Below are 27,509 nucleotides of genomic sequence, written 5' to 3' on the forward strand. Positions count from 1 at the left end.
CCCGTCACACAAAATAAATTGTCACACAAAATAAATTGTCAATTTACTCGACAATTTATTTTGTGTGACGGTGTACCAGACTACTGAGGGTTATATTTCTTGGGGAGGACCAACCAGGGAATGTGACAAATGGGGGCTCGTTCGGGAAATGAAAAAAACAAATTGAGAAAAGCCGGTAGTCTCAGGTGTGTGGTTATACAGGATAGATGTTCAAGGTGGTTTATGGAAGCCCTTGCTAGGCAGCGTGCATTGAGAAGCCAAAATTGCGATGCCTATAGACAGATTATCATGTCATGTTGGCAATTATGTAATGCGCACTAAGTCACATGGAATCAAGCTGTTGTTGCGTAAGTTAGGTATTTCTGGAATCTCCCCTCACAAACGCACTTGCGCTAGGATTAGTTTGATAGTGCTTGTATTGTTCTTGTTCATAGGGCTATCTAGCTCAATATGCAAGTGTGGAAGTAACAGAACGAACCGATGAAGAAACAGGGCAAGAAATACAAGAAGTTGCTGGGTGCAGAACCAAAAAGTCATCGCTATCAGGCCTCGATCTTTACCGCGGCCACTGCGGCCAATGACCGCATGCCCTTCCAACTTGGCCGCAATGCCCCTTCAAACAATATACATGTCGCGGCCAACTCGGCCACATGCCATTTTGTCATGTTTGTATTTTACCTCTGCATGTCCCGTCATGACAATCATACATCACAGATATTGTGTAGAGGATCTGTGCATACAAACACCATTCAACAAACGTCTAGTCGCGGCGAAAATAATACACGTCTTTTTATGGTTATCGTTGTTGTGTTCGTATGTACGTTCACAGGCGGGTCATCTCATACACCATACCCCAGCGCGCAGCCCTTCCCGATCTCCCGGCTACGGCCCAACATACGGCGCGGTGCCACTGTACGATGTACATTATGCATATATGCCAATGCAACAACCGCTAACCGGAGCGTAATTATCATACTACACTAATATATTCAACTACCAGGAAAACCTTGGCGTTGATTGGTCAATATTGCAACGTTAATATCATGTGTATTTTCACGTGACTGACATATTGTGAGGGCAAGTTTTCCAGTTGATGAGTGCAGTGAAATCTGTTCAATGACGTGTTTGTTTTCAATCAACTTTTTAGAACATTTTTATGTCTTTCTGCACCACGAAAGGTACAGAAAATAGCCCCCCAAATTTTAACACAAATGGTGTAAGGCCTACACGATACTTAAAAAATGGGGGAATCGCCGCGCTGGACAAGTGACTGTCGTCATGTTTACCGTGTGCCACGCTACATGACCGGCCAGGGCTGCAATGTCAAACACAGCATGGCAACACGCATCACACGGTGAGAGGCTCAGACCACGTGTAGCGAACTGTCAAAACAAAAGAGTGAAGGCTCTTTTTAGCGCGCGGTTTTTGCTGAGGCGGATGTTGTACGTGACCTTAGAAACTAAGATAAACTGCTTCGAGTTGAACTTGCTATACTTAAAACGATGTCTGGATGCTCGGTAGTTTTATTTTTTATGACGGCCGGACCTCCCGTGGCGAGCGACCATTTTAACTTTTACCGTTTTAGCCAACACGGTGTCTGAACATGGCCAAATGAATGTTTCACCTGCATTAAAGGTTTATTTATTTCAAACATGAAGAAGTCTAGTCTTTAGTTTATGTTTAAGTAGACATGCATTAAATAGTTTTTAAAGCAGTTTGTTTATGAGTAAGGTATATGATCAATATCCTTATTCATGCAAATTGTTTGATTGGGTTTACCACCCGCAGGAAGACCTCTGGTCATTTTTTTGATAACTTTAATTAAGATGTATTAAAAATGGAGCATTGCAGCCACATTTATTTGTTCGTATAGCCCGTCTATGCATATTTTTGAAAAATACAGTTTTGTAATGAAAAATACAATTTTTGGAGATTCAGAATACAGTTTTTTGATCCCAAAGGTTGGCGGGTCTGTGCTTATCAAGCCCCATTCGGAGCCGTCTCAACCTCGTCTCAATGGGTATCGCGCAAGGCAATGTTTGGACAAAATGCAACTGCGAGTTGGTCGCCATGAGGAGGAGGTTGAAACCCATGAGGAGGAGGTTGAGGCGGCTCCGAATGCGGCTCGATAAGCTAGTCTGGTTCCCAGACCAAAAGATTTCTGACTATTCCTGATGAATCTTAGGTCCGATAGCCTCCAGTAATACATTGTATTACAATTTACGTCACATGACTAAAACGGGAGGAATTCCTCCTTTTTCCGAAAATTTCGGAAGTTTCGCCGACAATCGGATAGCGCCCGAGTATAATATAGTTTAATTAACTGCTAACTGCTAATTAATTTTATTTTAAATGAGTTGATAATTCATATTCATTGCTTTCGTTTAGAGAAAACTGTGCGTCAAATATACTTGGATCGTATGGGCGAATTTTTTGCTGTGTTATGTACAATTTTGAATTTGGCAACCGTTACCGAGATTTTCCAAAACTCGGTCTTCATTCGGCTCCGCCTGCTAACAGTGCTATTTGGGTGCCTAAGTTTGAAGATTCCAGATCAACATTAGTCAAATGTTATCTTACAGAAACATCAACTGTATTATATTACAAAGAAAGCGATTTATTTAAAAATTTGATCAGAACATTAAAAGCTACAAGCGATAAAGCGAAATCGGAAACGAAGCTCTTTGGACATGGTGTACATTTGTACGAGAACTGAATACTCTGAGATTGTTTATGTGACCTAGAAAATAGGCGTGTGTACACTGGCTGTAAATAAATGTAAATTAAAGGTTTTGAAATGATTAGCCTTGGTGCCCCCTTGAGTTGGCCTTGGTGCCCTGTGGAATTTTGATGGGGGCAAGGCCAAAGTGGCCTGCCCCTTTTTTGCCCAAGATCGAGGCCTGCGCTATGCGAATGTGCAGGTCAAATAGGAGAAAATTTGAAACTGTCTTGTGGGCATGAAGTCCCCATGATTAGTGTCACGTGTACAATTGGTAATCAAATTCCAGTAAGGCAACAAAACGGTTAAGGTTCTGCGTGATAGCTGATGTAGTACGGTTGTCGTCAAACAGAGTTTAGTTAAGAAGGAACAAATGTTGGAGACAAAACAAAAGTGTGTTCTTCTAGACAGTACACGGAATTTTTCAGTCATGCGTATTGAAATAGATTCGCTGTATTTTGTAGGAACCGTGAATGCATTGTGTATGCCAAATCCCTTGTACGATCTTATAGGGAAACATAACAGGTGTTAGAGACCCGCGTGATCCTGATCCCAGTTGGTCAGGTAAACGAAATGACACACCAGAACAGAAATGCCAAAGCCCTCGCGACGAGAAAACAGCGGCAGTTGAGACAAGAGCACAAAAGCTAAAGAAAGTCACGAACTTGCGTCATCTTAAAGTTCCCGAAGTGCAAAATCTCTCCAAATCTCCAAAGCGGAAATAATTAAAGCGCAACATGAAAATCCGTTGTTGGAAAAGCTATTGACCCTCGCGGAAACAGGTCAAAGCCGATGAAAGGGTAAGGATAACGAAACTAGGTATTACGTCTCGGACGGATTACTCTACCATGAATTCGCTTCACCGTCGACAGAAAACTATCGTGTAATCACACAGTTGGTACTCCCAAGGAAAATGCACTCGAAGGTATTGAAGCATGCACACAATTCCACCATGGCAAAGCATCTCGGTATCAAGAAAACAACAGACCGCGTACTTGCAAATTTCTTTTGGCCAGGCGTGCAAGGCGACGTCCAAAGATACTGCATTTCCTGTGACATATGCCAAATAACGGTCGCGAAAGGTCGTGTCGGCCAGGTTACTCTACATGTAGGTAGAATACCTTTATTGATACGCCGTTTAGACGAGTAGCCGTAGACTTGATAGGACCAATTCACGCCAGCACGGAACGAGGCAATAGATACATTCTGACTTTGGTCAACTATGCGACGCGCTAGCCGGAAGCCGTAGCCCTATTGAAACAGAACGCATAGTGGAAGCATTGTTTGAAATCTTTACTTCAATGGGCGATCCAAATGAAATGCTATCAGATATTGGCGCACAATTCACCTCGGATCTAATGAAAGAAATAGGCAGACTTATGTCAATGAAACAACTGCAAACTACACCCTACCATCCAATCTGTAATGAACTCGTTGAGAAATTCAATGGTACACTGAAACGAATGTTAAGGCGCATGTGCAGTGAGAGACCGCATGATTAGGATCGGTATATCCCTGTGCTGTTGTTCGCGTATCGAGAATCTCCGCAAGAGAACACGGGGCTCTCCCTTTGAGCTCATGTACGGTCATTCAGTACGAGGTCCTCTTACTATCCTCAGAGAGTTATGGACTGGAGAAAAATTAGATTAAGAGGTAAAGACAACTTACCAATATGTCATAGACTTGTGTGAACGGCTAGAGTCTACTTGCGAACTAGCTTGAGAAGAACTCGCGAAGTCCAGTACTCGCTATAAGAAATACTACGACGCGCGTACTTGATAAATCGAAAGTTTGATACCGGCCACCGAGTATTAGTTGTCCTGCCAACTGACGCAAACAAATTACTCATGCAATGGAAAGGGCCATTTCCTGTATTACGGAAAGTTGCACAACACGACTACTGTATTGAGATGAACGTACATGTAAGCCACACACATTTCACGCAAATCTCCTCAAAAAGCACATAGTTCGATTCACTGTGTTACCTTTCAGAACGGTAAATGCACCGGCTACTTTCATACGCATGATGAGAAAATTGCTGGAAAACATACAGCATGTCGTGAATTTCATTGATGATATTCTGATATACACGGATACTTGGGAACAACACATCGAAACAATTCAAGATGTTTTGAACCCCTTGCGCAAGGCAAATTATGGCCGGATATGATTTCCTTGATTTTCTAGGGCACATTGTAGGAAACGGTGTTGTAAAGCCACAGACGGAAAAGATCACAAAAATCCTGAATGCATCTCGTCCACGAATGAAAAAGGAAGTTCGATCACTTATAAGCCTTGTTAATTACTATGGCAAATTCATTCCGAACTTTTCCGATCTGACTAAGAAAGGAAAACCGAATCATGTAAATTGGGAAGAGGCACAGGAACATGCATTGAGCACGCTGAAAGGGCCACTTGTATCTGCGCCTATCTTGCATCTGCCAGATCACAGCAAATCTTACATTCTTGGTTCAGGAATACTTGAAAATGATCGTCAAGGCAATGGATTACAAAACTGCATACTTAAATGCACACGTTAAATGTTACTTGAATGAGGTTTTTGTGTGCGTTTAAATGAGCAAGTTTGTTTTTAAACTTTGTCTGTGTGAAAATATACATGAATTGGCACAAACATCTACATTTGTACATTTGTACAGTATAACCCTACATTTTCCACTGCAGATATTTAAAGTGTGTTTGAAACAGATTTTGAGGTTTTTAGTTGATGAAGGGTTTAATGCTCCAGGCTTTAAAATACTTTTAAGAAAGTGCCAAGTTCCATATTCATGAGCAATACAGTGATGTCATGAGCTGGAACTTCAGTGTCACTGCTGTTTAAGGACGGAAAGTTACAAAGTGTTTTGGTTGAGGTTGATGTGACTGTTTGTTCATTGTGCACGAGGCACAGGCAGTCAGTCAGATACTTTAACAACAAACTGCTACGTGTACATGTACATTTCAATGCAATGAATTTTAGTTTCACAATTTACACAGAAAATACCTAAAGCGATATCGCAGCAACAGTAGAAACAACTATTAAAAGGCCATTCAGAATTTTCAATGTTTTAAAATTTCGATCTTTTTCCAAATTGTGGGTGGGTGGGTCAAGCTAAATAATTGAAAATCGAAATTCACTTTCCATGGAAAAAAGATTAAAAAAAAACAAAGAAAGATAGATCTTTGGACTTGCCTGAACAACGCACAAGCGTTCCGATATTGCGATGCGTGTTTCTTTTCCAACTTGGTCCCGTGTATGTACTGTACATGTGCGTCATGTACATGTACGTGAATATAGACCCACTGTGGCATGAGAGGGAGGTAGTTTTTCAGTAGACTTGGATGCCGGGCGTTTGTAGCGGTTAGGCCGTGCAGAGGCAGCAGGGTACCAGGTGTACTAGATCGGCTCTATAACACGCCGCGGGCGTCGATTACCAATCGCTATAAAAACTGGACTATTCAACCACTGGACTCCAAGAATACGAGGACCGCAGCCTGTCATGTGATGACTGCCCAAACTTGATGTTTTCTTTCGCTCGTACCCCCGCCCTGCAAATAGGGGAAGGGGGTTCGAGGGAATGTTTTTCTCAGCTACCTCACGTGACAGGCACAACCTCATATGTCACATGTCATCCACCTCATCCAGAAAATAGCCCCATAAATGTGGCCAATTTACTGGACTGCCTCTGTAAATAAAGGCCACACTGCCACCATATACAAAAACATGTCAAACTCTGTCAAATTTTGATTTTCACATTTAGGCTTAGTTTGTAGTTTATTTTTGCTGTAGAAGCATACTCACCCCCTTTATAGGCTAATTAGAAGGTGCTGCCTTTTTCAGATGTCTATTTTTCGAAAAATTTCATGTTGAAATTTTGATACGCAAACGTGTGCAAACGAATCTGGAAATTTTACGAAAAACAGACACCTGAAAAAGGCAGCACTTTCTGATAAGCCTTTAAAGAGGGTAGTATGCTTCTAAAGCAAAAATAAACTACGAACTAAGCCTAAATGTGAAAATCAAAATTTGACAGAGTTCGACATGTTTTTTTACATGGTGGCAGTGTAACCTTTGTTTACGGAGGCAGTCCAGTCTGTGGCTAATCCAGAAAATGACAAAACTACGGTCATCTTTGTGGCTTCCAAGACTGCAACCTGCCTTTCCAAACAGCATATCAGCTGGTAAAACACAAGAAAACTGAAGGCCACCACTGCAAAAGAGGAAGACCGACAACTTCACGCCGTCACTGAACTAGACACACATGTACATGGGTACACATGTACATGTACATGGGTATACATGTACATCTACATGTTCAAGTATATGTACATGATCAGTTTTTTATTAATCGAAATTAGGGGTGGGTGGGTGGGTCAAAATAATTTGGATAAAAAGTCGAAATTTTAAAACATTGAAAATTCTGAATGGCCCCTAAAGTGTACAGGCATTGTAAAAAGTGCACTGGAAAAAAGATGACAACTTTCTACATGCAGTTTACCATTACTTTCATATGGACATGAGGCTAGGATATTTCCAGGTTTCAGTGAAATTCATCCAATTGCCTTTAAATTCTGTTAGACAAAATTACAAAAAGACCCTGAGAAATCTTCACCATGGAAAACATAGTGAACTCTTAATAGAGCACAAACTGCATTATCATTATCGAGAGTTGAAAGCATAGAGAGCAAACTCACCGCAAATCCAAAATATCTTGGGAGGTTTTGGATCTCAATCTTGAAGATCTCTGAGGTGAAGTGCTGTTGTGTCAGATAGTGATAAGGATCCGTCATGGCAGCACCAGTCACTGGTACGTCAGAGGTGCTGGGGCAATGGTTATCTTGTGGGTCAAGACCTGATAGACAAAAACAAACAAATTAAAAAACCAACTCCAATCAGAGAAAATAAATTTACTTTGATTTTTTTAAGCATGAGATATTTGTAAGTTTAATTATGAGTTTTCAAGTGAGACACTGCACAACAAAATCAGTTCACAATAACAAACAGATCAATTAATTTCAAATTTTGAATAAGAAGCATTCCAAAGTCGAACAGTCTTAATATAGATGTACAACAAATGTATACTGTAACTGAAAAAAATCAGTGCTTTAAAATATGAACCTCTTTGTAAAGTTAGAGATAAACCTATATATAAATATCTTAATTTGGACGGTTCCCAAAAATGACCAATTTCTACATGTACAAGCTGCTGTTTTTGTGTGCGTAATTCAAAACTGCCAAGCACAAATAATGCTACATGTATGTACTATCACCATTCTGGTATTTGAACTAGTTTGCTTTTCTGATACTTGATACTTTATTGATGCCTCATAATATTTTGATATTTTTATTTGCCTTTTTTAATGGGCTTTGTATTAATCAACAAAAGAATGAATCAAATTAGGTTTTGCCCTTCACCGATGTATAAACACTGTATACTCAGTGTGGTACCTCCCGAGTGAAAGTTGGAAAAAAATCACTCGGGTGGGACTCAAACCCACAACCTCCTGCTTTCTAGTGCAGACATCTTACCACTCGACCACCGAGCTGGTTGGTTCAAATCTGATGTACATAGCAGCGGGTACTGCATTGACTATTCATAAGATGGATAGTCGATGAAGGGCAAAACCCAATTTGATTTACATCACCCCGACGCAAAATTCCATCTTATTATAAAAGAATGAATGTTTTAAGATATGAATGGCTTTGTAAACTTTGCATTCATTCATCAGAAATTCACAAGTTTGACAGTTGAACGAAGGTTCAAGGACAGAGGAAACGACAGACGTGGCGGAGGTGTCTTTATCTTGGTTAAGGATGGTTTCTCAGCCATTGAACTTTCTGAAGATGGTTGTGAATTACTGGGGTGCCAACTACCGCTCAAGCCGAAAGGAGAGGACATCTTCATCTCTGCATATTATAGAGCCCCCGACTCCTACAGGCCAGAATCTCTAGAAAACCTAGACAGAAGTCTGAGTAAATTGCAGGCTCAGGTAAACTCCCCATTCATCATTCTTGGAGGAGACTTTAACATCCCAGGCATGCTTTGGAACTCAAGGACTGGTACATGTACTTTCTCGGCAAACGGTATTCAATCCAAAATTATCAACATGATGACTACAATCTCGAACAAAAGGCAAATTTTGCTACAAAAAGAGACCCAGTTACAGGAACAGATAACAGCTTCGATTTGCTCTTCACCACACGTTCAACTCTGGTTTGTAATGTTTACAGCAACTCCGGAATTAGCGATCACGCAACAGTGCTAGCTGACATAAACATCACCGTACCTCGCTCTGTCAAGCCCCCTAGGACCATCTTCAAGTGGAATGACGTGGATGAATCCAAGCTGAACAAATCTGTCCTCGAGCTTAAGACCACATTCATGCAGTCATCTCCAGAAACCAGAACAGTTGAGGCAAATTGGAGTATTTTTAGGGACAGGCTGAAAACTAACGAATTAGTACCACAAAAACCAGTCCAGGGACATTGTAGACCCTCATGGCTCACTACTGTCCTAATCCGTTTCTGCAGGAAGAAAGAGCGCAGCTATGTGAAGGCAGTAACAAGCGGTCTACATTCAAACTTTTGCAAAAGCAAGTGAACAGCGAAATCCGAAGGGCTAAACGCACACATTTACAAGAAACTACATCTACAGGTAACCCCCAGAAATGTTGGCGCTACATAAACAGCACTCGTAAAGACAACACAGGGGTTCAGATTCTGAAACTCAACGGGAAAAATATCACATCTGACCAAGAAAAAGCTGAAACCCTACAAGACCAATTCTGTAGTGTTTTCAGCTGGGATGACACCGATGTGCAGCCAGTTCTACCACCGAGTCCCTACTCACACTTGACAAACATCACCGTGTCTGTTAGATGAGTCCTCAAGTTACTGACGTCGCTCAACTTGAAACTAGCTGCCAATGAAGTTGCCCCAGTACTCGCATTCATATTCCAACAAGCACTTGACCTGGGTTCTCTACCATCTGACTGGAAGAAAGCCAACGTAACACCCATTTTTAAGAAAGGCTCTCGTGCAGACCCGGCAAACTACAGACCTGTGTCGTTGACCTCTGTTTGCTTTAAGTTATTAGAGCACATCATTGATAGCCAATAAATGAAACACCTCCAGGAACACGACATCCTGAACGAAAACCAACATGCTTTTCGTAAAGGCCTGTCCTGCAAATCCCAACTCGTAACAAATCACAACAGACATGGCAGTACTTGACTTCTCCAAAGCATTCGACATAGTTTCTCATCAAAAACTGGTCCAAACATTAGACTACTACGGGATAAGGGGAAAAACACAGAGATGGATCAGGGAATTCTTAACCAACAGGTCACAAAGAGTTGTGGTACATGGAAAATCTTTGAAATGGCAAAGTGTCGACAGTGGCATACCACAAGGCACCGTGCTTGGCCCCCACCTGTTTTTACTTTTCATCAACAACATAAGCAAATCGGTGACTGGCACAACTCGCCTTTTCGCTGACGACTGCCTGTTACATCGGAAGATCTGCTCATCAACTGATGAACTGATGTTCCAAAAAGACCTGGACAACTTGGCTCACTGGGAGCAAACCTGGGGAATGAAATTTAACTCCAGCAAATGTAACATCATGCGAATCTCCGGGAAGCGGGCCCCCGGCAAAACTAACGACACCATGTTAGGATCCAACCTCGTAGAGAAAACCAACATCACATATTTGGGAATAATCATTCAGAATAACCTAAGTTGGAATCACCAAACAGCATATGCCACTTCCTAAGCAAGTCGCATATTGAACTTCATCAAAATAAATTTTCATTCTGCATCCAGATCAGTCAAAGAAAAGCTGTACTTAGCAGTAGTCAGACCACACCTAGAATATGGCAGCATTGCTTGGAACCCTCACATACATGTAGCTAAGAACATAACGTCCCTGGAAAAAATGCAACTGATGAGGGCTGCTCGTTTCGTAATGCGAGATTATTCCAGACTGAGCAGTGTGACCGACATGTTGACAACCCTAGGCTGGTCTTCACTGGAAGAGAGAAGGAAAGTTAACCAACTTACCTACTAAAATAATACACAACATAGTTCACATTAACTCATCATCCATAGTCCCCAAACCAGCACAGGCTTGTAGACTTCACAACCACCAGTTCACAGAAATTGCAGCAAGGACAGACATCTATATGCAGTCATTCCTACCCAGAACTATCCGGAAATGGAAAACTATTTAATTTCACTGGGTTAAAGTGTTAAGTTTCCAATATGCAAGAATGGACAAAATCACATGAATGGTATTACACTTAGCTGACCTGGCAAAGGAGCAAACGTCTTCACCAAGTAAAAGAATAACAAGTCACCTTTGGATTTGTCCTCCTCATCTTCATTGGGAATAGCATCCATAGTGATGGCCACATCTGTTGGCATCTTGACAACATCACCCTCTGTAACTGTGGTTGACGTTACCTCCCCAGTTGGGACATCATCAGAAGTTGGTCCCTGCTTCTCATCCATTTTGGTGTTATTACGTTGGACCAAAAACACACTGGAAATATAAAGAAACTGCACATAAAGCAGTTGTATACTATTGAAAGCCATGACCAGTGGGATATCTAGGGGGTGGGTTCAAAATTTGAAATCACAACGTGCACCTGAAAATAGTATGGTAACCATATCGTGTACATGTCTCTATGCAGTGCGATGTATATGTGGATACCATACCAGTATGAGATGCGAGCTGTAAAAGTCGCCACAACACGGCTGCGACGCGACAGTTCTATCTGAAAAGCCACCAAAATCATCATTGTTTCCTCATATTTTAGCCAGTGTAGTTCTGTTTCAAGTCGATCCTCTGCTTTGTGATGACTGCTGCATGGTATTTAGGTGAGTTTAATCTCAACTAGGTTTGGATCAGGGAAAAGGACAATTTCAGTTGAGGCAATTTTTCATGGCCTCCGTCATTTTCCAACTGCTGGGGAAAAAATAGTTGGGGAAGAATTCCATACATATTGCATACACATCACTAATATTTCCCCACAGTGACCTATCAGCCATCAGAAACGGATGACATGTTTAAAAGTCAAATTTAGCAGGGAAAATATTGAAACGTTTACGAAGAAAACACTTCAAATTTTTCAGACCAGTGTCTTAGGGTTTGTGCACCGGGTGTCAAGTGATGTCCAGGTGTGGAACTCTTTCCAATAGTTGTCCAAACATTTGGGACTCTCAATACTGTCTATGAGAGTCCCAAATATTAAGGTATTGAAAACTTGCAATACAAGATGGAGATGAGAAACTCCAGCTCCAATTCTCATCAGGAATTTGACATGTAGAGCTGGAGGCACATCTAGTTTTTGTCCAGCAGTTGGAAAATGGCGGAGGCCGTGAAATTTGGCAAATACTAAACTTTACCTTTTCCCCTATTATCCAAACCCAGTTGAGATTAAGCTTGCTTCACACCATGCAGCAATCATTTACGAAGCATTTGGTCGACTTGAAACAGAAAGTTATGCTTTAAAAGTAAGAGATGAGGCTTTGCATGGTGGAGATACTAAATAATGAAAGGTTTGCGGAAACACCATGGGAGAATAATTTCTCAACTAAGAGAATGGTTCTGAAAAGCACCAGAGGTATCAACTCGACGTTCCGGTCAGTATGCTCTGACTCTCTTCAGGAAAGACATTTCATTATTTATGCTTTATACTAAAATACAGGCGCGGTTCTACGGGGGGGCTAGGGGGGGCTGTAGCCCCCCCCCCCCCCCCAAATTTTGTCTAGCCCCCCCAAAATAAATTCCGTAAAAAACAAATTGCTTTAGCAAAAATGATGTACATGTGAACGGTCTCCCCCTAAAGAAGAAATAGCCGTGACAATGGGTGCATTAGTTAATATAGTGCAAGGGCGGATCCAGGAGGGGGGGGGGGCCAAAGGGGGCCATGGCCCCCCCCCAAAAAAAAAACGAAAACAATTTTTTTTTTATGTGACATCGCAATAAAGGCAGGCAATGAGTACGCCACCATCTTTTCCTCAAAACAATTGGTTAAAGTGGTCAGAAATTGCCTCAGATCGCACCACAGAGCATCTAGAATCCAAAAATGTTTGGACCCACTTTTTTGGGGGATCAAAATTTTTTTTGGCCCCACAAAAAAAAATGTGTTCTGGATCCGCCCTTGCTATAGTGTGAATGATTTTAGGATTTTATTGGCGCTCCCCATTGAAATATGGCATGAGCCCCCCTCCCCCCCACCACCACCACCTATTGATTTTCGGAGGCCTAAGTGTCTGGAAAAAATAACCGGTCAACATTTCAGCACGCCTCCCTGAAAAAAAATCTGGATCCACCGTGCTAGCCCCCCAAAATATTGGTTCTAGAACCGCGCCTGCTAAAATATGAAAGAAATTATGATTTTGGTGGCTTTTCTACCTTGTATACTGCATTGGGGCTGCTATTGATGACACGTATACATTCTAATGTTGTTTTCAGAAGAAAAATAAGATATGGCTTGATATACACGTGTGTAGACCCATGAATGTGGCTATATACATGTACATATGCACTCAATATTTTGTTATTGCTGCCAAGAAGTTTAAGTGATCATTTAAAGCTACAGTCCATCATTTGCAGCTATCCAAAACGATATTTAGTGTTGAATAACATACTTGGTTGAAAGATAGTAAGCGGACTAAACTCCCTGTGAAATTATTCTTTCTGGCATGCTGTCATTGGGAAGAAATCAATGAAAGAAGGCCTTTCCAACGATGCGTCTATAGGCACATGGTTGGAAATTTCCGTTAGTAGTTCCTTTTTTTAGTTGGCGAAGTGCGCGCAAGCGTTGACAAGACAAACACGCGCGCGCGCTTGCTTTAATTCGTCAGATCAGTGCGTGACATTGCATAGCTGCAATTAGCTCAGTGAGAACGTGTCTCCAACACTGAATTCAGGCCAAATTCAAAACAAGATTCAGCATCTTTTGATTTGAAATGGAGATCCTAGAATGTTGTTTTACTCGAAATGTACAGCTGAAGCTGAGCTGAAAATTCATCACATTAGTTGTTCAGTACCCTTCTTTAGATTTTGAGCATGTTTGTTGCTTCAAACGAACAAAGTACAGTACATGCAAATGATGGACTGTACCTTTAGAGAATATTTGGAAACTTTTATTTTGTTTCCTTTAACTACATTGGGGGGGGGGTGGGTGGTCCTTTTTTGTAAACAGAAGGATTATTGCTGCCAAGAAGTGTTAGTTATTACTTCAAGAATATTTGGAAACTTTTTTTATAATGCTTCAGTGCCCGATGTGCATTCTGCATGCACCAGTACCAAGGTAGCAAGTTCAAAGCTTATGATGTTCTCATCCAGAACGAGCTTTAGCAAAGAATTAAACAGACAAAATAAGAGAAAGCAAATTTATAGATTTACTTTGTCTAAATTTACTTTTTTTCAGTTGTGTCTTTACATAATCATTAATCTCATTTTTTTTTGACAAACATTCGTTTCTTGACCTTTTTGTACAGTTACCTGAATGTTCTTTGAAATATGGAAATAAATGTTGAGATGAATAGGAGAGAGTAACCATTTCATCTTCACATATGGTGACTGTCAAAGTAATTCCTGCATTCGTTTTCTTGCAAAGTCTAATAACCAAAACACATATTACAAGAGCAGTCTGTACTTTTAATTGATTAGGAACGACTTGACTTACACGTAATGGAACGAGACGTCTTTATTGAAGGTACGAGTTGTCCAAGGTACGAGTTGGCATAATGATGTCACATTAAATGTATAAGTTGTCCAAGGTACGAGTTGCCCAAGGTACGAGATGACCTGTTTCCTTGCACATTGGAACAGCAATACTGGGTGATTTGGCAATAAATAGTTAATGCGATACCCGCTGCTAAAGTTCAAATCGAACCGGCCAACAGATCCCGTTAGCTCGGTGGTCGAGTGGTAAGACATCTGCACTAGAAAGCACTGGACATCGTGGGTTCGAGTCCCACCGGCTTGATTTTTCCCAACTTTCACTCGGGAGGTAACAGACTGAGTATACAGTGTTTATACGTCGGTGAAGGGCAAAACCTAATTTGATCAATTCTAAAAGTTTACATTATCTTAAAGAAACCTAAAGGTATTTTATGTTTTAGCCAGAAGTAAACTTTTGAAATCACTGAATCCGACTTTTTGCCATAGGTAAACTTTCGAAATCACTGACTATGACTTTTTGAATTGACATCATCATCGATTCATGATGGACTGCAGACAAGCAATCGTTTCTCGGGCAGCGCAATGGTTCATCAGAAAACCGCAGGATCATCCGTAAAATCAAAAATAAAATAGCAAGAAATACAGTTTGGTATGGAAATATATTTAGAGCGTAAAAATTCAGTTCGGTAATATTTGCAAGTAAGTCTCTAATGCCGTTGAAAAATGGCAAACTGCAACAATGTCACCGTGTACGGACGGCCACATTGGCCGGTCAGCGCGGCACAGGAACCGTGTCACTTTGCAGTTTGCACAGTTGGCTAGGTTGACCATACGTACCGGCCCATGAACCTGGCAATGTCAATAATTTTTACGAAAAATGCGTACCGAAGTTCCAGCGTTCCTTTCCGTAGAGCTAGGAAAATATTGAAGTATTAACTGAGAAAAACACTTAAAAATTTTCAGACCAGTCTCATAGGGTTTGTGCACAGGGTGGCAAGTGATGGCCATATATGGGCATCTTTCCTTTGATGTTAATTGGGAAAGATTCCCATACCTGGCCATCACTTGTCACACTGTGCACAAACCCTATGGGATACAATGTAGCTCTGAAAATTTGTAACTGTTTTCTCAATAAAAATTCAAAATTTGTCACTGCTAATTTAGACTTTTTAGGACAAAATATCACTTTCATTTGGCTGATAGGCCTAGGTCATTTAAGGGAAAAATTACGGCGATCATGAAGTGTAGGCATGGTAGGGCCCCTGTTTTGTTTTGATCATCTGGTCATATTGCATTATTGGAGTCAAAAGTTGTTTTTTTTATTGCTCAAAAATCACCTTTACAATCAAAGCAGTTTTTCCTCAGTTCTAATGACACCCGTTTTGCAATTTTGAACGGATTTTTGGGATAGAAACCACGATTTTCCTGCGCGGTTTGTGCCTTGCGATTCATCAGCGCGCCGTGCGTGGCTATGGATGCCACGCTATACAATAAACGCAGTACGTCTACGGCCACTTCTTAGACAAGTTGGAGTACGTTGTTTCACTAAATACAATAATGCAGATTTCACCAATAGCTAATATAAACAACCAAATTAATGAATACCATTTATTAAATGGTTAAATAAAAGTAGTAATACTGACGTACCAGTAATAAGAAAGTGGCAAAGGTATCAACAGGTACAGTTTGGGCCACTCGGAAGACAGCGCTGTACAGTCGCGTGTTTATGTTGTTGAATGCTGCCCTCATGTGTCGTTCGACGGGCATGCAAGCTCTTTCGAAACATCGGCCTCCATCGCAGTTCACAACTGCTTCAGGTTCATATATTGAACCGGCATCCTTCTTTTTTTTAACGAGACGCATACGTCTCCTGTAACGGAAGCCCAATAATACCTATTTGTCTTTTCTTATTTGACAACTGACGCTTTCTGAGTAGCTGTGTGGAAATTTCATAATCTTCAAATAATTATAGTAGACGAAGCCGCAGCTGGGAATGAATCGAATTTTCAAAAACCCTTTTAAACCCATGTTTTCTTTTTCTCTAGCTCTGGAACTGGAAGGCGCTTTTATCGATGACAATGTTTTAGAGTTTTTCCCCTTGAATCCCCCCCCATCCCCAGAATTTATGTGATTATTCAAGGCAAAGGAGTTATTGAAAATGGCTATCTATGTGGTAGGTACCCAAGAGATTGTGGAAAATTGTTTATATTCTTTAGTTGGACACCTCGTCGCAAAAGGAAAGCAAAATGTAAAATTGTCCAGTTTCCGGACACTTCACGATGAATATTGAATGGCTGCTGCTACGCAGTCGGGCTAGGTTGCAACATTCTTTCCGAGGTGACTGTTGGCTCCCCAAGAAAACCTTCTAAAACCTCTTTCACCGCCTCAAAAGAGATCCCATCTGCGAGTGGTTTCTTTGTTAAATGTTTTATGCCTGGTTTTTATGAACTACATGTACTACTTTGAAAACTGCTGTGAAGATTTGGATTTGAGTAGAAAATGAGATTTTCTACTGATTTTATTGGCGTAGCCGTTTTATACATTCACATTTTCTTTTTTACATCATACATGTTTACTTGACAGTTTTTCTCATATTTTTTTCGCAACTAGTGTAGGCACATCCATCAGTGCGGATGAAAGGCGCCGAGGCAGACTGGACACCCATACAATGCACAGACAGGGAGTGTAGCCACTCCTTGATGAAGGCTCCGCATCTGCACTGTCCATTCTGCTCCCAGGACAGTCTCTTCACTGATGAGATTCTCCTCAAGGCGCACTACAGGGTCAAGCACGTGGATAAAGGCATCAACTTTGGGGGTGAGTTTGCATTTGGGAACAAGACCAAGCGCTTGCATACATGTGACTGGATCCCAAGAAATATGTTTAAGGTTAAGCCAAAGGACAATGTTTTTCACTTTCTCTTCACAGGTCATGCTACAAGATGACTTTTAAGGTCCATGTGAGTTGAATGCAACACTTGTCTAAGTGACAAGCCAGCCGAATGCAGCAAGATCCATCAGGTCAAAAGTCTGAAGGCCAAATTGCCTCTGAGTCTGTGGTCCTCGAACGCAGCAGGATACAACTGAGGCATTGTTCAATGGGATTAGCTCTCATTGTTTCAGAACTGGCTGTTAATGCACTGGTGTTGATAGCTGAAATGCAGCAAAGTGCACCAGACTTTTACACCTGATGCACTGTGCTGCATGTGGCAGAGGGTTAATTAAGATAAGTTGAAGGCAGTGGACAGCAGGACAAGATAGTGGCATTTGTGGAAGTTTTATGAAATTGACAGATACCTGGGCTGGTTATTCTTTAATAGCAGATACCAGTGTGTGATAGACTCAATTGTCACAGGCCATGCCCAAGTGCCGGCTGTGTCTCAGGAAAAACTTTGCATCCGGCCTGCCTGAACAAGAGTCCTAACTCAGGTCAATAGCTTACTTGTGCCTGTTACAGCAAGAGAACCATATAAAAAGATCCACAGTTCATGTTTTGTCAAAGTGCATATAGCTGTCAGCTTTTGTCAAAATTGCCAAACCAATCCTCTACTGTATCCCTCCCCAGGTCTTAAAATATTGCGGTGATGTAGATCCTGCATCGTCCACGGCATCATTCACGAGCAGAAATACTTCAAGGGTGCCCACTCGCACTGCTACCACTGTCACAACGGGTTCAGCAGGAGGGACAAGGCTATGAAGCACTACCAGCAACACTTCCGTAATCCAGAGACCACAATACAGATAGTTATTACTCGGGTACAGTATGTCATGGTCAATTTTACAATCATGTAATTCATTTTATCCCAGTGGGCACATCAGACTGCACGTACAATACATGTAAACCACAATTCATAAATACCTATGGCAGTTTATCCATTCCTGTTGGTCGAGAAGCTGCTATGTGGCTGGTCTTAAACGGATGATAAAGACATGGCTGGCTGGTCTTCAACTCTTTTCCAGTCTCACTTGAAATTTTGGCTCCTATGAAATCCAGTGCCTCTTTCCATTTTATTGGTCCTCACGTAGGCATGCGCAATGCTACCAGTGAGTCAGTATTTTATAGTCCTAAATTCACAACGCAACGCCCCAGGTGCGTTTTGCATGACATCGCGCAGTATGTGCGACGCGTGTGCCTATCTCCAAAAAAGGAGATGTTAACATCTTACTCGCGAGCTGGACACTCCATTATTTAGCTAAAGAGGGGTGTTAAAAAAACATGAAGTGAACTTGTTGAGCAAAATCAGGTTTTTTTACCAAAAGGTTTGGATTTTTTTGACTGAATAGGTATTTATGAATGGGAATAAATATGTGCTTGGTCGGTATTTAAGTTTAAGACCGCTTGGAGTCTGGGTCCTGATAAATACCATCGCCTTCGACTCCAAGCGGTTTTAAACAGAGTGATTAAGACCTTCCAAGCATACTTTTATTCCCTTTAAACTGCATCAACAGTGATAAGCTATTAAACATTGGCACAGGTGGGTAAACTACCATGGTTCACTCAGAAAATGTTGTAAATTCCTGATGCTTGTATTCCGGAGCTCATTGGACTTATTTATAGCTTTAAAGACTCTCTGAAATAAATTTCCTAATCAAACATTTGACTCAAGTATTTATTCTTTTGAGAATGATTAGAGACACCTTTTTGGCTCAAACTGTTTGAAAATGCACTTATTTTTTCAACCTTCGCAGTTTCAGTGCTGTTTCAAGACAACTGAGTGTGCCGTTGCTGTAATGTAATGGTCCCCTTTAATCTGCATGAAAAAAAAACCAAAACAATGAAATAAATTTAATCAGTTGAAATTGATGTACCTTGTGAGCAGGTATGGTGGTTTACAAGGATTTTGGTGGATTTTATCAAATGCCAACACTTAGGGTCTTTCAAAATAATTAAGTTTGAACTTTAATTTTTCCTTGTACATTTGCGGTGTAAATTGAATCTTTTGCAACCCTGCAGGTTTTGTCTCATTGAATCATCCTCAACCACTTCACTCCACCATTTTACCCAGTATGTCAACTAGATCTTCACTACATACACTGACCCAGCACCCAACAGTGCCAGCCTGGTAACACACCTCATAGTCCCCCAGTCACAGCAGCCATCGGAGACGGACACATCATCCCCGGGGCTATGAGCAGACTGACGGGCAGCAGCCGCAAATCGAGTACCAGTATGCCTGCATCAATGATCCGAGCCAGAGCACTGCCAATGGGGAAGGTAAGATGGTAAGAATATTAACCCTGACCCTCCAAGAATCCTTCAGCATCTACCCAGAGGTTAAGGTGGATAATGCCACCAGCAGTGAAGGATAATTAGAAGAAGCTGACCAAAAAGCCAAGGGGGAGGCATTTGATACAAGGAAGCACTCTTCCCCCCCCCCCAACCCATCCCCCCCCCCCCCCCACTTTGTTTTCAACTGATATATCGTGAATTCATATGAAAGAAGGGAATGGGTAGACAACAGCATGTTTAATATAGTTGTCTTCACTCCTGCACTTGTTTAAAAAATAAATAAAACAACCACCAAAAATTCAGCATTTTTTTAAGGGGGTTGTGGTGGGTGAGGGCCAATATTGCCAGTGGATTTTACAAATTGGAATTTAAAGGTGCAAAGAGTGTGCCACTGGTGTTATTTTAAGTTGATTGAATTTTGGAAGACTCGAAGGTTTTAAGCAAAAAAAAATATAATAAGTCAGGGTGGCAATACATTTTGAAAGCTGACTTCAACAGTTAATTAAATATTGGAATTTGTTAGGAATAAGGTTTGAAAAAGTGAGTGATTGCTTGCACCCAGTTACAAGGAATGACATGTTCTTGACACACTGCATCATTGGGGACTTTCTTGCCTGTATCCTGTTTTTACCGCTACATATTATCTGTTCCATTCAAGCGCAACATATATGTCGACCTTTCTACTCAATAAACTCCTCCCATCATTTCCCCTCTTTGTGTAGCCCACACCTGGAGTGACCTTTTGATGACCGACTTTCATTATTACAGGAATCATTATCCAGGATAATTGCTCAACCTTTCCCTCTCGTAAACAGCTGTCCTTATTGAGATACCAGACGTAGGAAGCCAAGAGGATTTGGAGGACGAGACTTGCTACACAGAGCACAACTTGTCGCTGCTGCTGCAGGAGAAGGAAAGTCTGGAGAAGACTCTTGAGGAGGAGCAGACCACGTTGGCCCAGACAGAGCACAGGATGAAAGGCACTATAGAAAGGCTTCGTACAAAGGTGAGTGGGCATTCCATCTGGTCTTGGTCTAAGAATGAGTTTGGATCTTGTTCCCTGCATGCAACAGGTACCAAGGACGTCAATCGCTTCTCAAAAGTGGGAGGGGGGACATACCTTGATCAGAACTAATGCAGGCACACTAATGCGACTGCGTTCTTTCAGTGGTCAGATTTCTGTTAGGATGCCAGCTGTCATGGCTGTGGGCTATCATGGTGTGCACTGTTGTCATTGCTCTACATTTTCTACACGTTCTACGTTGTTCTATGCGCTGACGCTGCTTATGATAAATGCAGACAAACCGTTGCACACATTTTGTACACAAGCTCAGATGTGTAGTTTATCCTTGTGTAGAGGATTCGTGGTTTCACTCATACTCTAGTTGCACTAAATAACTGGGCAACAACACATGTGCCTTCTTAAGCATTCATGCTCCAACTGCACACATCATAAAGTGCATAAATGTCAGACTTTGGGGTGCATTGTCATGGTTGTGATTGGTTACACATCATGGGGCAGAGCCTAATGAATTGGTCTATTAAAATTCCATCTGTAAACAAATAATTTCTCTGCCCATCCTTCTTGCTCTCCAGGTTGAGTATTTGTCCAACACAAACACGTCACTCAAGCAGCAGCTGTCCATGATTCACACGTCCAGTTTGAAACGTCTAACCAACTACAGCGAGAACCAGTCCATTTTGCAAGAGTTACTGCAACACATGTCTGAGCAGCACACCCAGCTGCTGCACCACCATCTAGCACAGCTACGGCTGTACACTCAGGCCTGCGCATTATCCAAATCAGCCCCCGAGGAATCTGCAGCTGAATTTACCGTCTTGGTACCAGACCTGGCTGACCAATCACAGGACATCTCACACATGTCCATGATGTCGTCCTCGGAGGGCACCCTTGGGAACATGGAGCAGACAGTTGTCATGACGATAACGTCTGAGGAGGATTCGGAGCCGCTCGGCAACACCGTTGATAACCCCGGAGATACTGTGGGACATGACTCCTTGACTTTGGATATAAAGGACGTTCACTTGTCACCAAATGACATTCTGTACCTACTGACAAGCGAGGGACTGTCACCAAGACATGACACCTCTGAGTCGGGTCACGTTTATCAATCAGGTAGAACTCATCCACATCACAACACAGGCTATGATGTCACGCAACAGGATTTTCACAAGAACAAAAGTTGAAAATTGATTCTTTCCAACAGCATGCCAAAAATATTCTGCCCCGATGGCTTTGACAAAAGAACATTTGAAAACAAATGTCAAATGAGGGGCCACTATTAAAACGTGGGAGAACTAACAGCCTGAAAGCCACTTAACTAAATAAAACCGGACATATTTTGTAAACAGTGTGCACTCAGTGTTGTCTTAGGGCTTAGTTGGGGGGGGGGGGGACTTGAACTAATGAGTTGAGTCTTCATGGAAGTTTGTCTTACCTGAGTTGAGTCTTCATGGAAGTTTGTCTTACCTGAATGAAAAATTTTACCAAAGCAACTGGCCTTGGTCTCTCCTATCTTTTCGAGTTCTCGATGGGCAATCCCGAATCCGCTCAGTGAATGGGCGTCGTTGTAGGCCCAAACAGATCCACGTAGGTCCTCAAACACTTTATATCTATTACTGAAACATATACGATGCAATTATGATTAACATTGAAACATTTGGTCGTATGTATAAAAACTAGCATTTGCTTCTTTTTTTTTATTACGTATTTTTAAGCATAACTTTTATTTGCATGAATAAAAATGAGAGCAAATGCTTTCACTATTTGCTTCAAGCTAAAAGTATTTGCTTTTTTACTTTTTGGCTTTTGCTAGACTAGAAGTGTGGACTGGTTTCAAACTTGAAAAAAATATAAAGTTTCAATTGACCTCAAAATTAATAAAATTTTAAAATCTAAAACTCCAACTGTGGGACTTGAACTAGCAACCTTCAGAAGTTCAAATTTAGGGTCATCAGTCCGTATAACTTGATTAAGCACAACTTCACACTATTTTGTGGTTAAAAAATTAACCAAAGTTTCAATTGACCTAAAAAGTAGTAAAATTTTGAAATCTAAAATTCCCAGCGTGGGAATGAACCTGCAACCTTTAGATTTAGAGTCAGCAGTCTGAACCACTGCACTAAGCATAATTTCATGCGTTTTAGTGGTTGCGGAATTAAATATAAAGTTTCAATTTACCCAAAAAGAAATAAAATTTTAAAATCTAAAATTTCCACCCTTGATTTGAACCCACAACCTTCAGATTTCGAGTCAGCAGTCCATACCATTGGACTAAGCATAATTTCACACTTTTTAGTGGTTACGAAATTAACTATGCAGTTTAAATTTACCCAAAAAGACATAAATATTTAAAATCTAAAACTTCCACCCTGGATTTGAACCCGCAACCTTCAGATTTCGAGTCAGCAGTCTGTACCATTGGACTAAGCATAATTTCACACTTTTTAGTGGTTACGAAATTAACTATCAAATTTAAATTTACCAAAAAAGAAATACATTTTAAAATCTAAAATTTCCACCCTGGATTTGAACCCGCAACCTTCAGATTTCGAGTCAGCAGTCCGTACCATTGGACTAAGCATAATTTCCCACTTTTTAGTGGTTACGGAATTAACTATCAAATTTAAATTTACCAAAAAAAAAAAAATACATTTTAAAATCTAAAATTTCCACCATGGATTTGAACCTGCAACCTTCAGATTTAGAGTCAGCAGTCCACACCATTGGACTAAGCATAATTTCCCACTTTTTAGTGGTTACGGAATTAACTATAAAGTTTCAATTTACCCAAAAAGAAATAAAATTTTTAAATCTATAATTTCCCCCCTGGATTTGAACCCACAACCTTCAGATTTCGAGTGAGAAGTCCATACCATTGGACTAAGCCTAATTTCACCATTTTTAAAGGTTACGAAATAACTATGAAGTTTCAATTTACCCAAAAAGAAATAAAATTTTAAAATCTAAAATTTCCACCCTTGATTTGAACCCACAACCTTCAGATTTCGAGTCAGCAGTCCATACCATTGGACTAAGCATAATTTCACACTTTTTAGTGGTTACGAAATTAACTATGCAGTTTAAATTTACCCAAAAAGACATAAATATTTAAAATCTAAAACTTCCACCCTGGATTTGAACCCGCAACCTTCAGATTTCGAGTCAGCAGTCTGTACCATTGGACTAAGCATAATTTCACACTTTTTAGTGGTTACGAAATTAACTATCAAGTTTAAATTTACCAAAAAAGAAATACATTTTAAAATCTAAAATTTCCACCCTGGATTTGAACCCGCAACCTTCAGATTTCGAGTCAGCAGTCCGTACCATTGGACTAAGCATAATTTCACACTTTTTAGTGGTTACGAAATTAACTATCAAATTTAAATTTACCAAAAAAGAAATACATTTTAAAATCTAAAATTTCCACCATGGATTTGAACCTGCAACCTTCAGATTTCGAGTGAGAAGTCCATACCATTGGACTAAGCCTAATTTCACCATTTTTAAAGGTTACGAAATAACTATGAAGTTTCAATTTACCCAAAAAGAAATAAATTTTAAAATCTAAAATTTCCACCCTGGATTTGAACCCACAACCTTCAGATTTCAAGTCAGCAGTCCATACCATTGGACTAAGCCTAATTTCACAATTTTTAAAGGTTACGAAATAACTATCAAGTTTCAATTTACCCAAAAAGAAATGAATTTTAAAATCTAAAATTTCCACCCTGGATTTGAACCCACAACCTTCAGATTTCGAGTAACCAGTCCATACCATTGGACTAAGCATAATTTCACACTTTTTAGTGGTTACGAAATTAACTATGAAGTTTAAATTTACCCAAAAGACATAAAATTTTAAAATATAAAACTTCCACCCTGGATTTGAACCCGCAACATTCAGATTTCGAGTCAACAGTCCATACCATTGGACTAAGCATAATTTCCCACTTTTTAGTGGTTACGGAATTAACTATGAAGTTTAAATTTACCCAAAAAGACATAAAATTTTAAAATCTAAAACTTCCACCCTGGATTTGAACCCACAACCTTCAGATTTCGAGTCAGCAGTCCGTACCATTGGACTAAGCATAATTTCACACATTTTAGTGGTTACGAAATTAACTATCAAGTTTCAAATTACCCAAAAAGAAATAAATTTTAAAATCTAAAATTTCCACCCTGGATTTGAACCCACAACCTTCAGATTTCGAGTCAGCAGTCCATACCATTGGACTAAGCATAATTTCACACTTTTTAGTGGTTACGAAATTAACTATGAAGTTTAAATTTACCCAAAAAGACATAAAATTTTAAAATCTAAAACTTCCACCCTGGATTTGAACCCACAACCTTCAGATTTCAAGTCAGCAGTCCGTACCATTGGACTAAGCCTAATTTCACTATTTTTAAAGATTACGAAATAACTATCAAGTTTCAATTTACCCAAAAAGAAATACATTTTAAAATCTAAAATTTCCACCCTGGATTTGAACCCACAACTTTCAGATTTCAAGTCAACAGTCCATACCATTGGACTAAGTGTAATTTCCAATTTTTAAAGGTTATGAAATTAACTATCAAGTTTCAATTTACCCAAAAAGAAAAAACATTTAAAATCTAAAATTCCCACCCTGGATTTGAACCCACAACCTTCAGATTTCGAGTCAGCAGTCCGTACCATTGGACTAAGCATAATTTCACACTTTTTAGTGGTTACGAAATTAACTATCAAATTTAAATTTACCAAAAAAGAAATACATTTTAAAATCTAAAATTTCCACCCTGGATTTGAACCCACAACCTTCAGATTTCGAGTCAGCAGTCCGTACCATTGGACTAAGCATAATTTCACACTTTTTAGTGGTTACGAAATTAACAATGAAGTTTAAATTTACCCAAAAGGACATAAAATTTTAAAACCTAAAACTTCCACCCTGGATTTGAACCCACAACCTTCAGATTTCGAGTCAGCAGTCTGTACCATTGGACTAAGCCTAATTTCACAATTTTTAAAGGTTACGAAATAACTATCAAGTTTCAATTTACCCAAAAAGAAATAAATTTTTAAATCTAAAATTTCCACCCTGGATTTGAACCCACAACCTTCAGACTTCGAGTCAGCAGTCCGTACCATTGGACTAAGCATAATTTCACAATTTTTAGTGGTTACGAAATTAACTATGAAGTTTAAATTTACCCACAAAGAAATAAATTTTAAAATCTATAATTTCTCCCCTGGATTTGAACCCTCAACCTTCAGATTTCGAGTCAACAGTCCATACCATTGGACTAAGCATAATTAAACACTTTTTAGTGGTTACGAAATTAAAGGGAAAATACAACATTTGCAAACATCAAAAAATAAAACTACCAAATCATTTTGAAATACCTTGCTGGACTGTTAGTGAATGACAGTGTAAAGCATCCTGTAAAATCATGGCACCTGGTATACTGTCATTTTCAAGAAAAGTGGTATTTTTGTATCAATTTCCAACGCTGGTCGGCCGATCAGCGTTGGAAACAACTGGCTTTTTTTCAAATACTGGCCCCAATTGACCATCGCACTTGTTTGCAATCGATTACAAACCTATGAACGGGTACGAGCCAGCTAGACTGGTTCCCTGACCTTACAATTCCCCAATGTATGTAAACTGCTCTGTTTCTTCTTATATGGGGTCAGGGAACCAGACTACAAAAAAATGATCGTTTTTCTTGGTTTTTATAGCATTTTCGAACCAAAACCTCAAAAAGTCTCTGTAACTATATTTGCTATATATTTCCAACCCCCCAATTCCATCCATTTCTGAAAATTACAGCAAAAGCAAATGATGTATATTCCTTTAACTATCAAATTTAAATTTACCAAAAAAGAAATAAATTTTAAAATCTAAAATTTCCACCCTGGATTTGAACCCACAACCTTCAGATTTCGAGTCAGCAGTCCGTACCATTGGACTAAGCCTAATTTCACTATTTTTAAAGGTTACGAAATAACTATCAAGTTTCAATTTACCCAAAAAGAAATACATTTTAAAATCTAAAATTTCCACCCTGGATTTGAACCCACAACCTTCAGATTTCGAGTCAACAGTCCATACCATTGGACTAAGTGTAATTTCCAATTTTTAAAGGTTATGAAATTAAACTATCAAGTTTCAATTTACCCAAAAAGAAAAAAAACATTTAAAATCTAAAATTTCCACCCTGGATTTGAACCCACAACCTTCAGATTTCGAGTCAGCAGTCCGTACCATTGGACTAAGCATAATTTCACACTTTTTAGTGGTTACGAAATTAACTATCAAGTTTAAATTTACCCAAAAAGACATAAAATTTAAAATCTAAAACTTCCACCCTGGATTTGAACCCACAACCTTCAGATTTCGAGTCAGCAGTCCGTACCATTGGACTAAGCCTAATTTCACAATTTTTAAAGGTTACGAAATAACTATCAAGTTTCAATTTACCCAAAAAGAAATAAATTTTTAAATCTAAAATTTCCACCCTGGATTTGAACCCACAACCTTCAGATTTCGAGTAAGCAGTCCATACATGGACTAAGCATAATTTCACACTTTTTAGTGGTTACGAAATTAACTATGAAGTTTAAATTTACCAAAAAGACAGACAATTTTAAAATCTAAAATTTCCACCCTGGATTTGAACCCACAACCTTCAGATTTCGAGTCAGCAGTCCGTACCATTGGACTAAGCATAATTTCACACTTTTTAGTGGTTACGGAATGAAACTATAAAGTTTCAATTTACCCAAAGAAATAAAATTTTAAAATCTATAATTTCCCCCTGGATTTGAACCCACAACCTTCAGATTTCG

At 39.9% G+C, this 27,509-nt stretch overlaps 1 protein-coding gene and 1 pseudogene across 8 annotated transcripts in view; one reads left to right on the forward strand and one right to left on the reverse strand.

Annotated features, from left to right (window-relative positions):
- LOC119742634 (tRNA (uracil(54)-C(5))-methyltransferase homolog) overlaps nucleotides 1-19,575 on the reverse strand; it is a 64,951-nt gene extending 45,376 nt beyond the window's left edge. For 3 of the 8 annotated variants that reach the window (XR_005272878.1, XR_005272879.1, XR_005272880.1), the window contains exons 1-3: nucleotides 19,487-19,559; nucleotides 11,075-11,259; nucleotides 7,412-7,569 (exon numbers count right to left, since the gene is read on the reverse strand). Coding sequence is in view for 1 of the 8 variants with exons in the window: in XM_038218767.1 (XP_038074695.1) it covers nucleotides 11,075-11,259; nucleotides 19,487-19,491 (190 nt within the window). In the remaining 7 variants the exon portion in view is untranslated. Of the gene's footprint in view, nucleotides 1-7,411; nucleotides 7,570-11,074; nucleotides 11,260-14,416; nucleotides 14,442-16,062; nucleotides 16,158-19,095; nucleotides 19,166-19,486 lie in introns of those variants that run through there. The other 5 variants (XR_005272885.1, XR_005272888.1, XR_005272887.1 and 2 more) reach the window with 5 other exon arrangements.
- LOC119742633 lies at nucleotides 16,279-22,014 on the forward strand (annotated as a pseudogene).
- The last annotated feature ends 5,495 nt before the right edge of the window (nucleotides 22,015-27,509 follow it).

The sequence above is a fragment of the Patiria miniata genome, unplaced genomic scaffold, assembly GCF_015706575.1.
Source record: "Patiria miniata isolate m_02_andy unplaced genomic scaffold, ASM1570657v1 HiC_scaffold_6, whole genome shotgun sequence".
Classification (NCBI taxonomy): Eukaryota; Metazoa; Echinodermata; class Asteroidea; order Valvatida; family Asterinidae; genus Patiria; species Patiria miniata.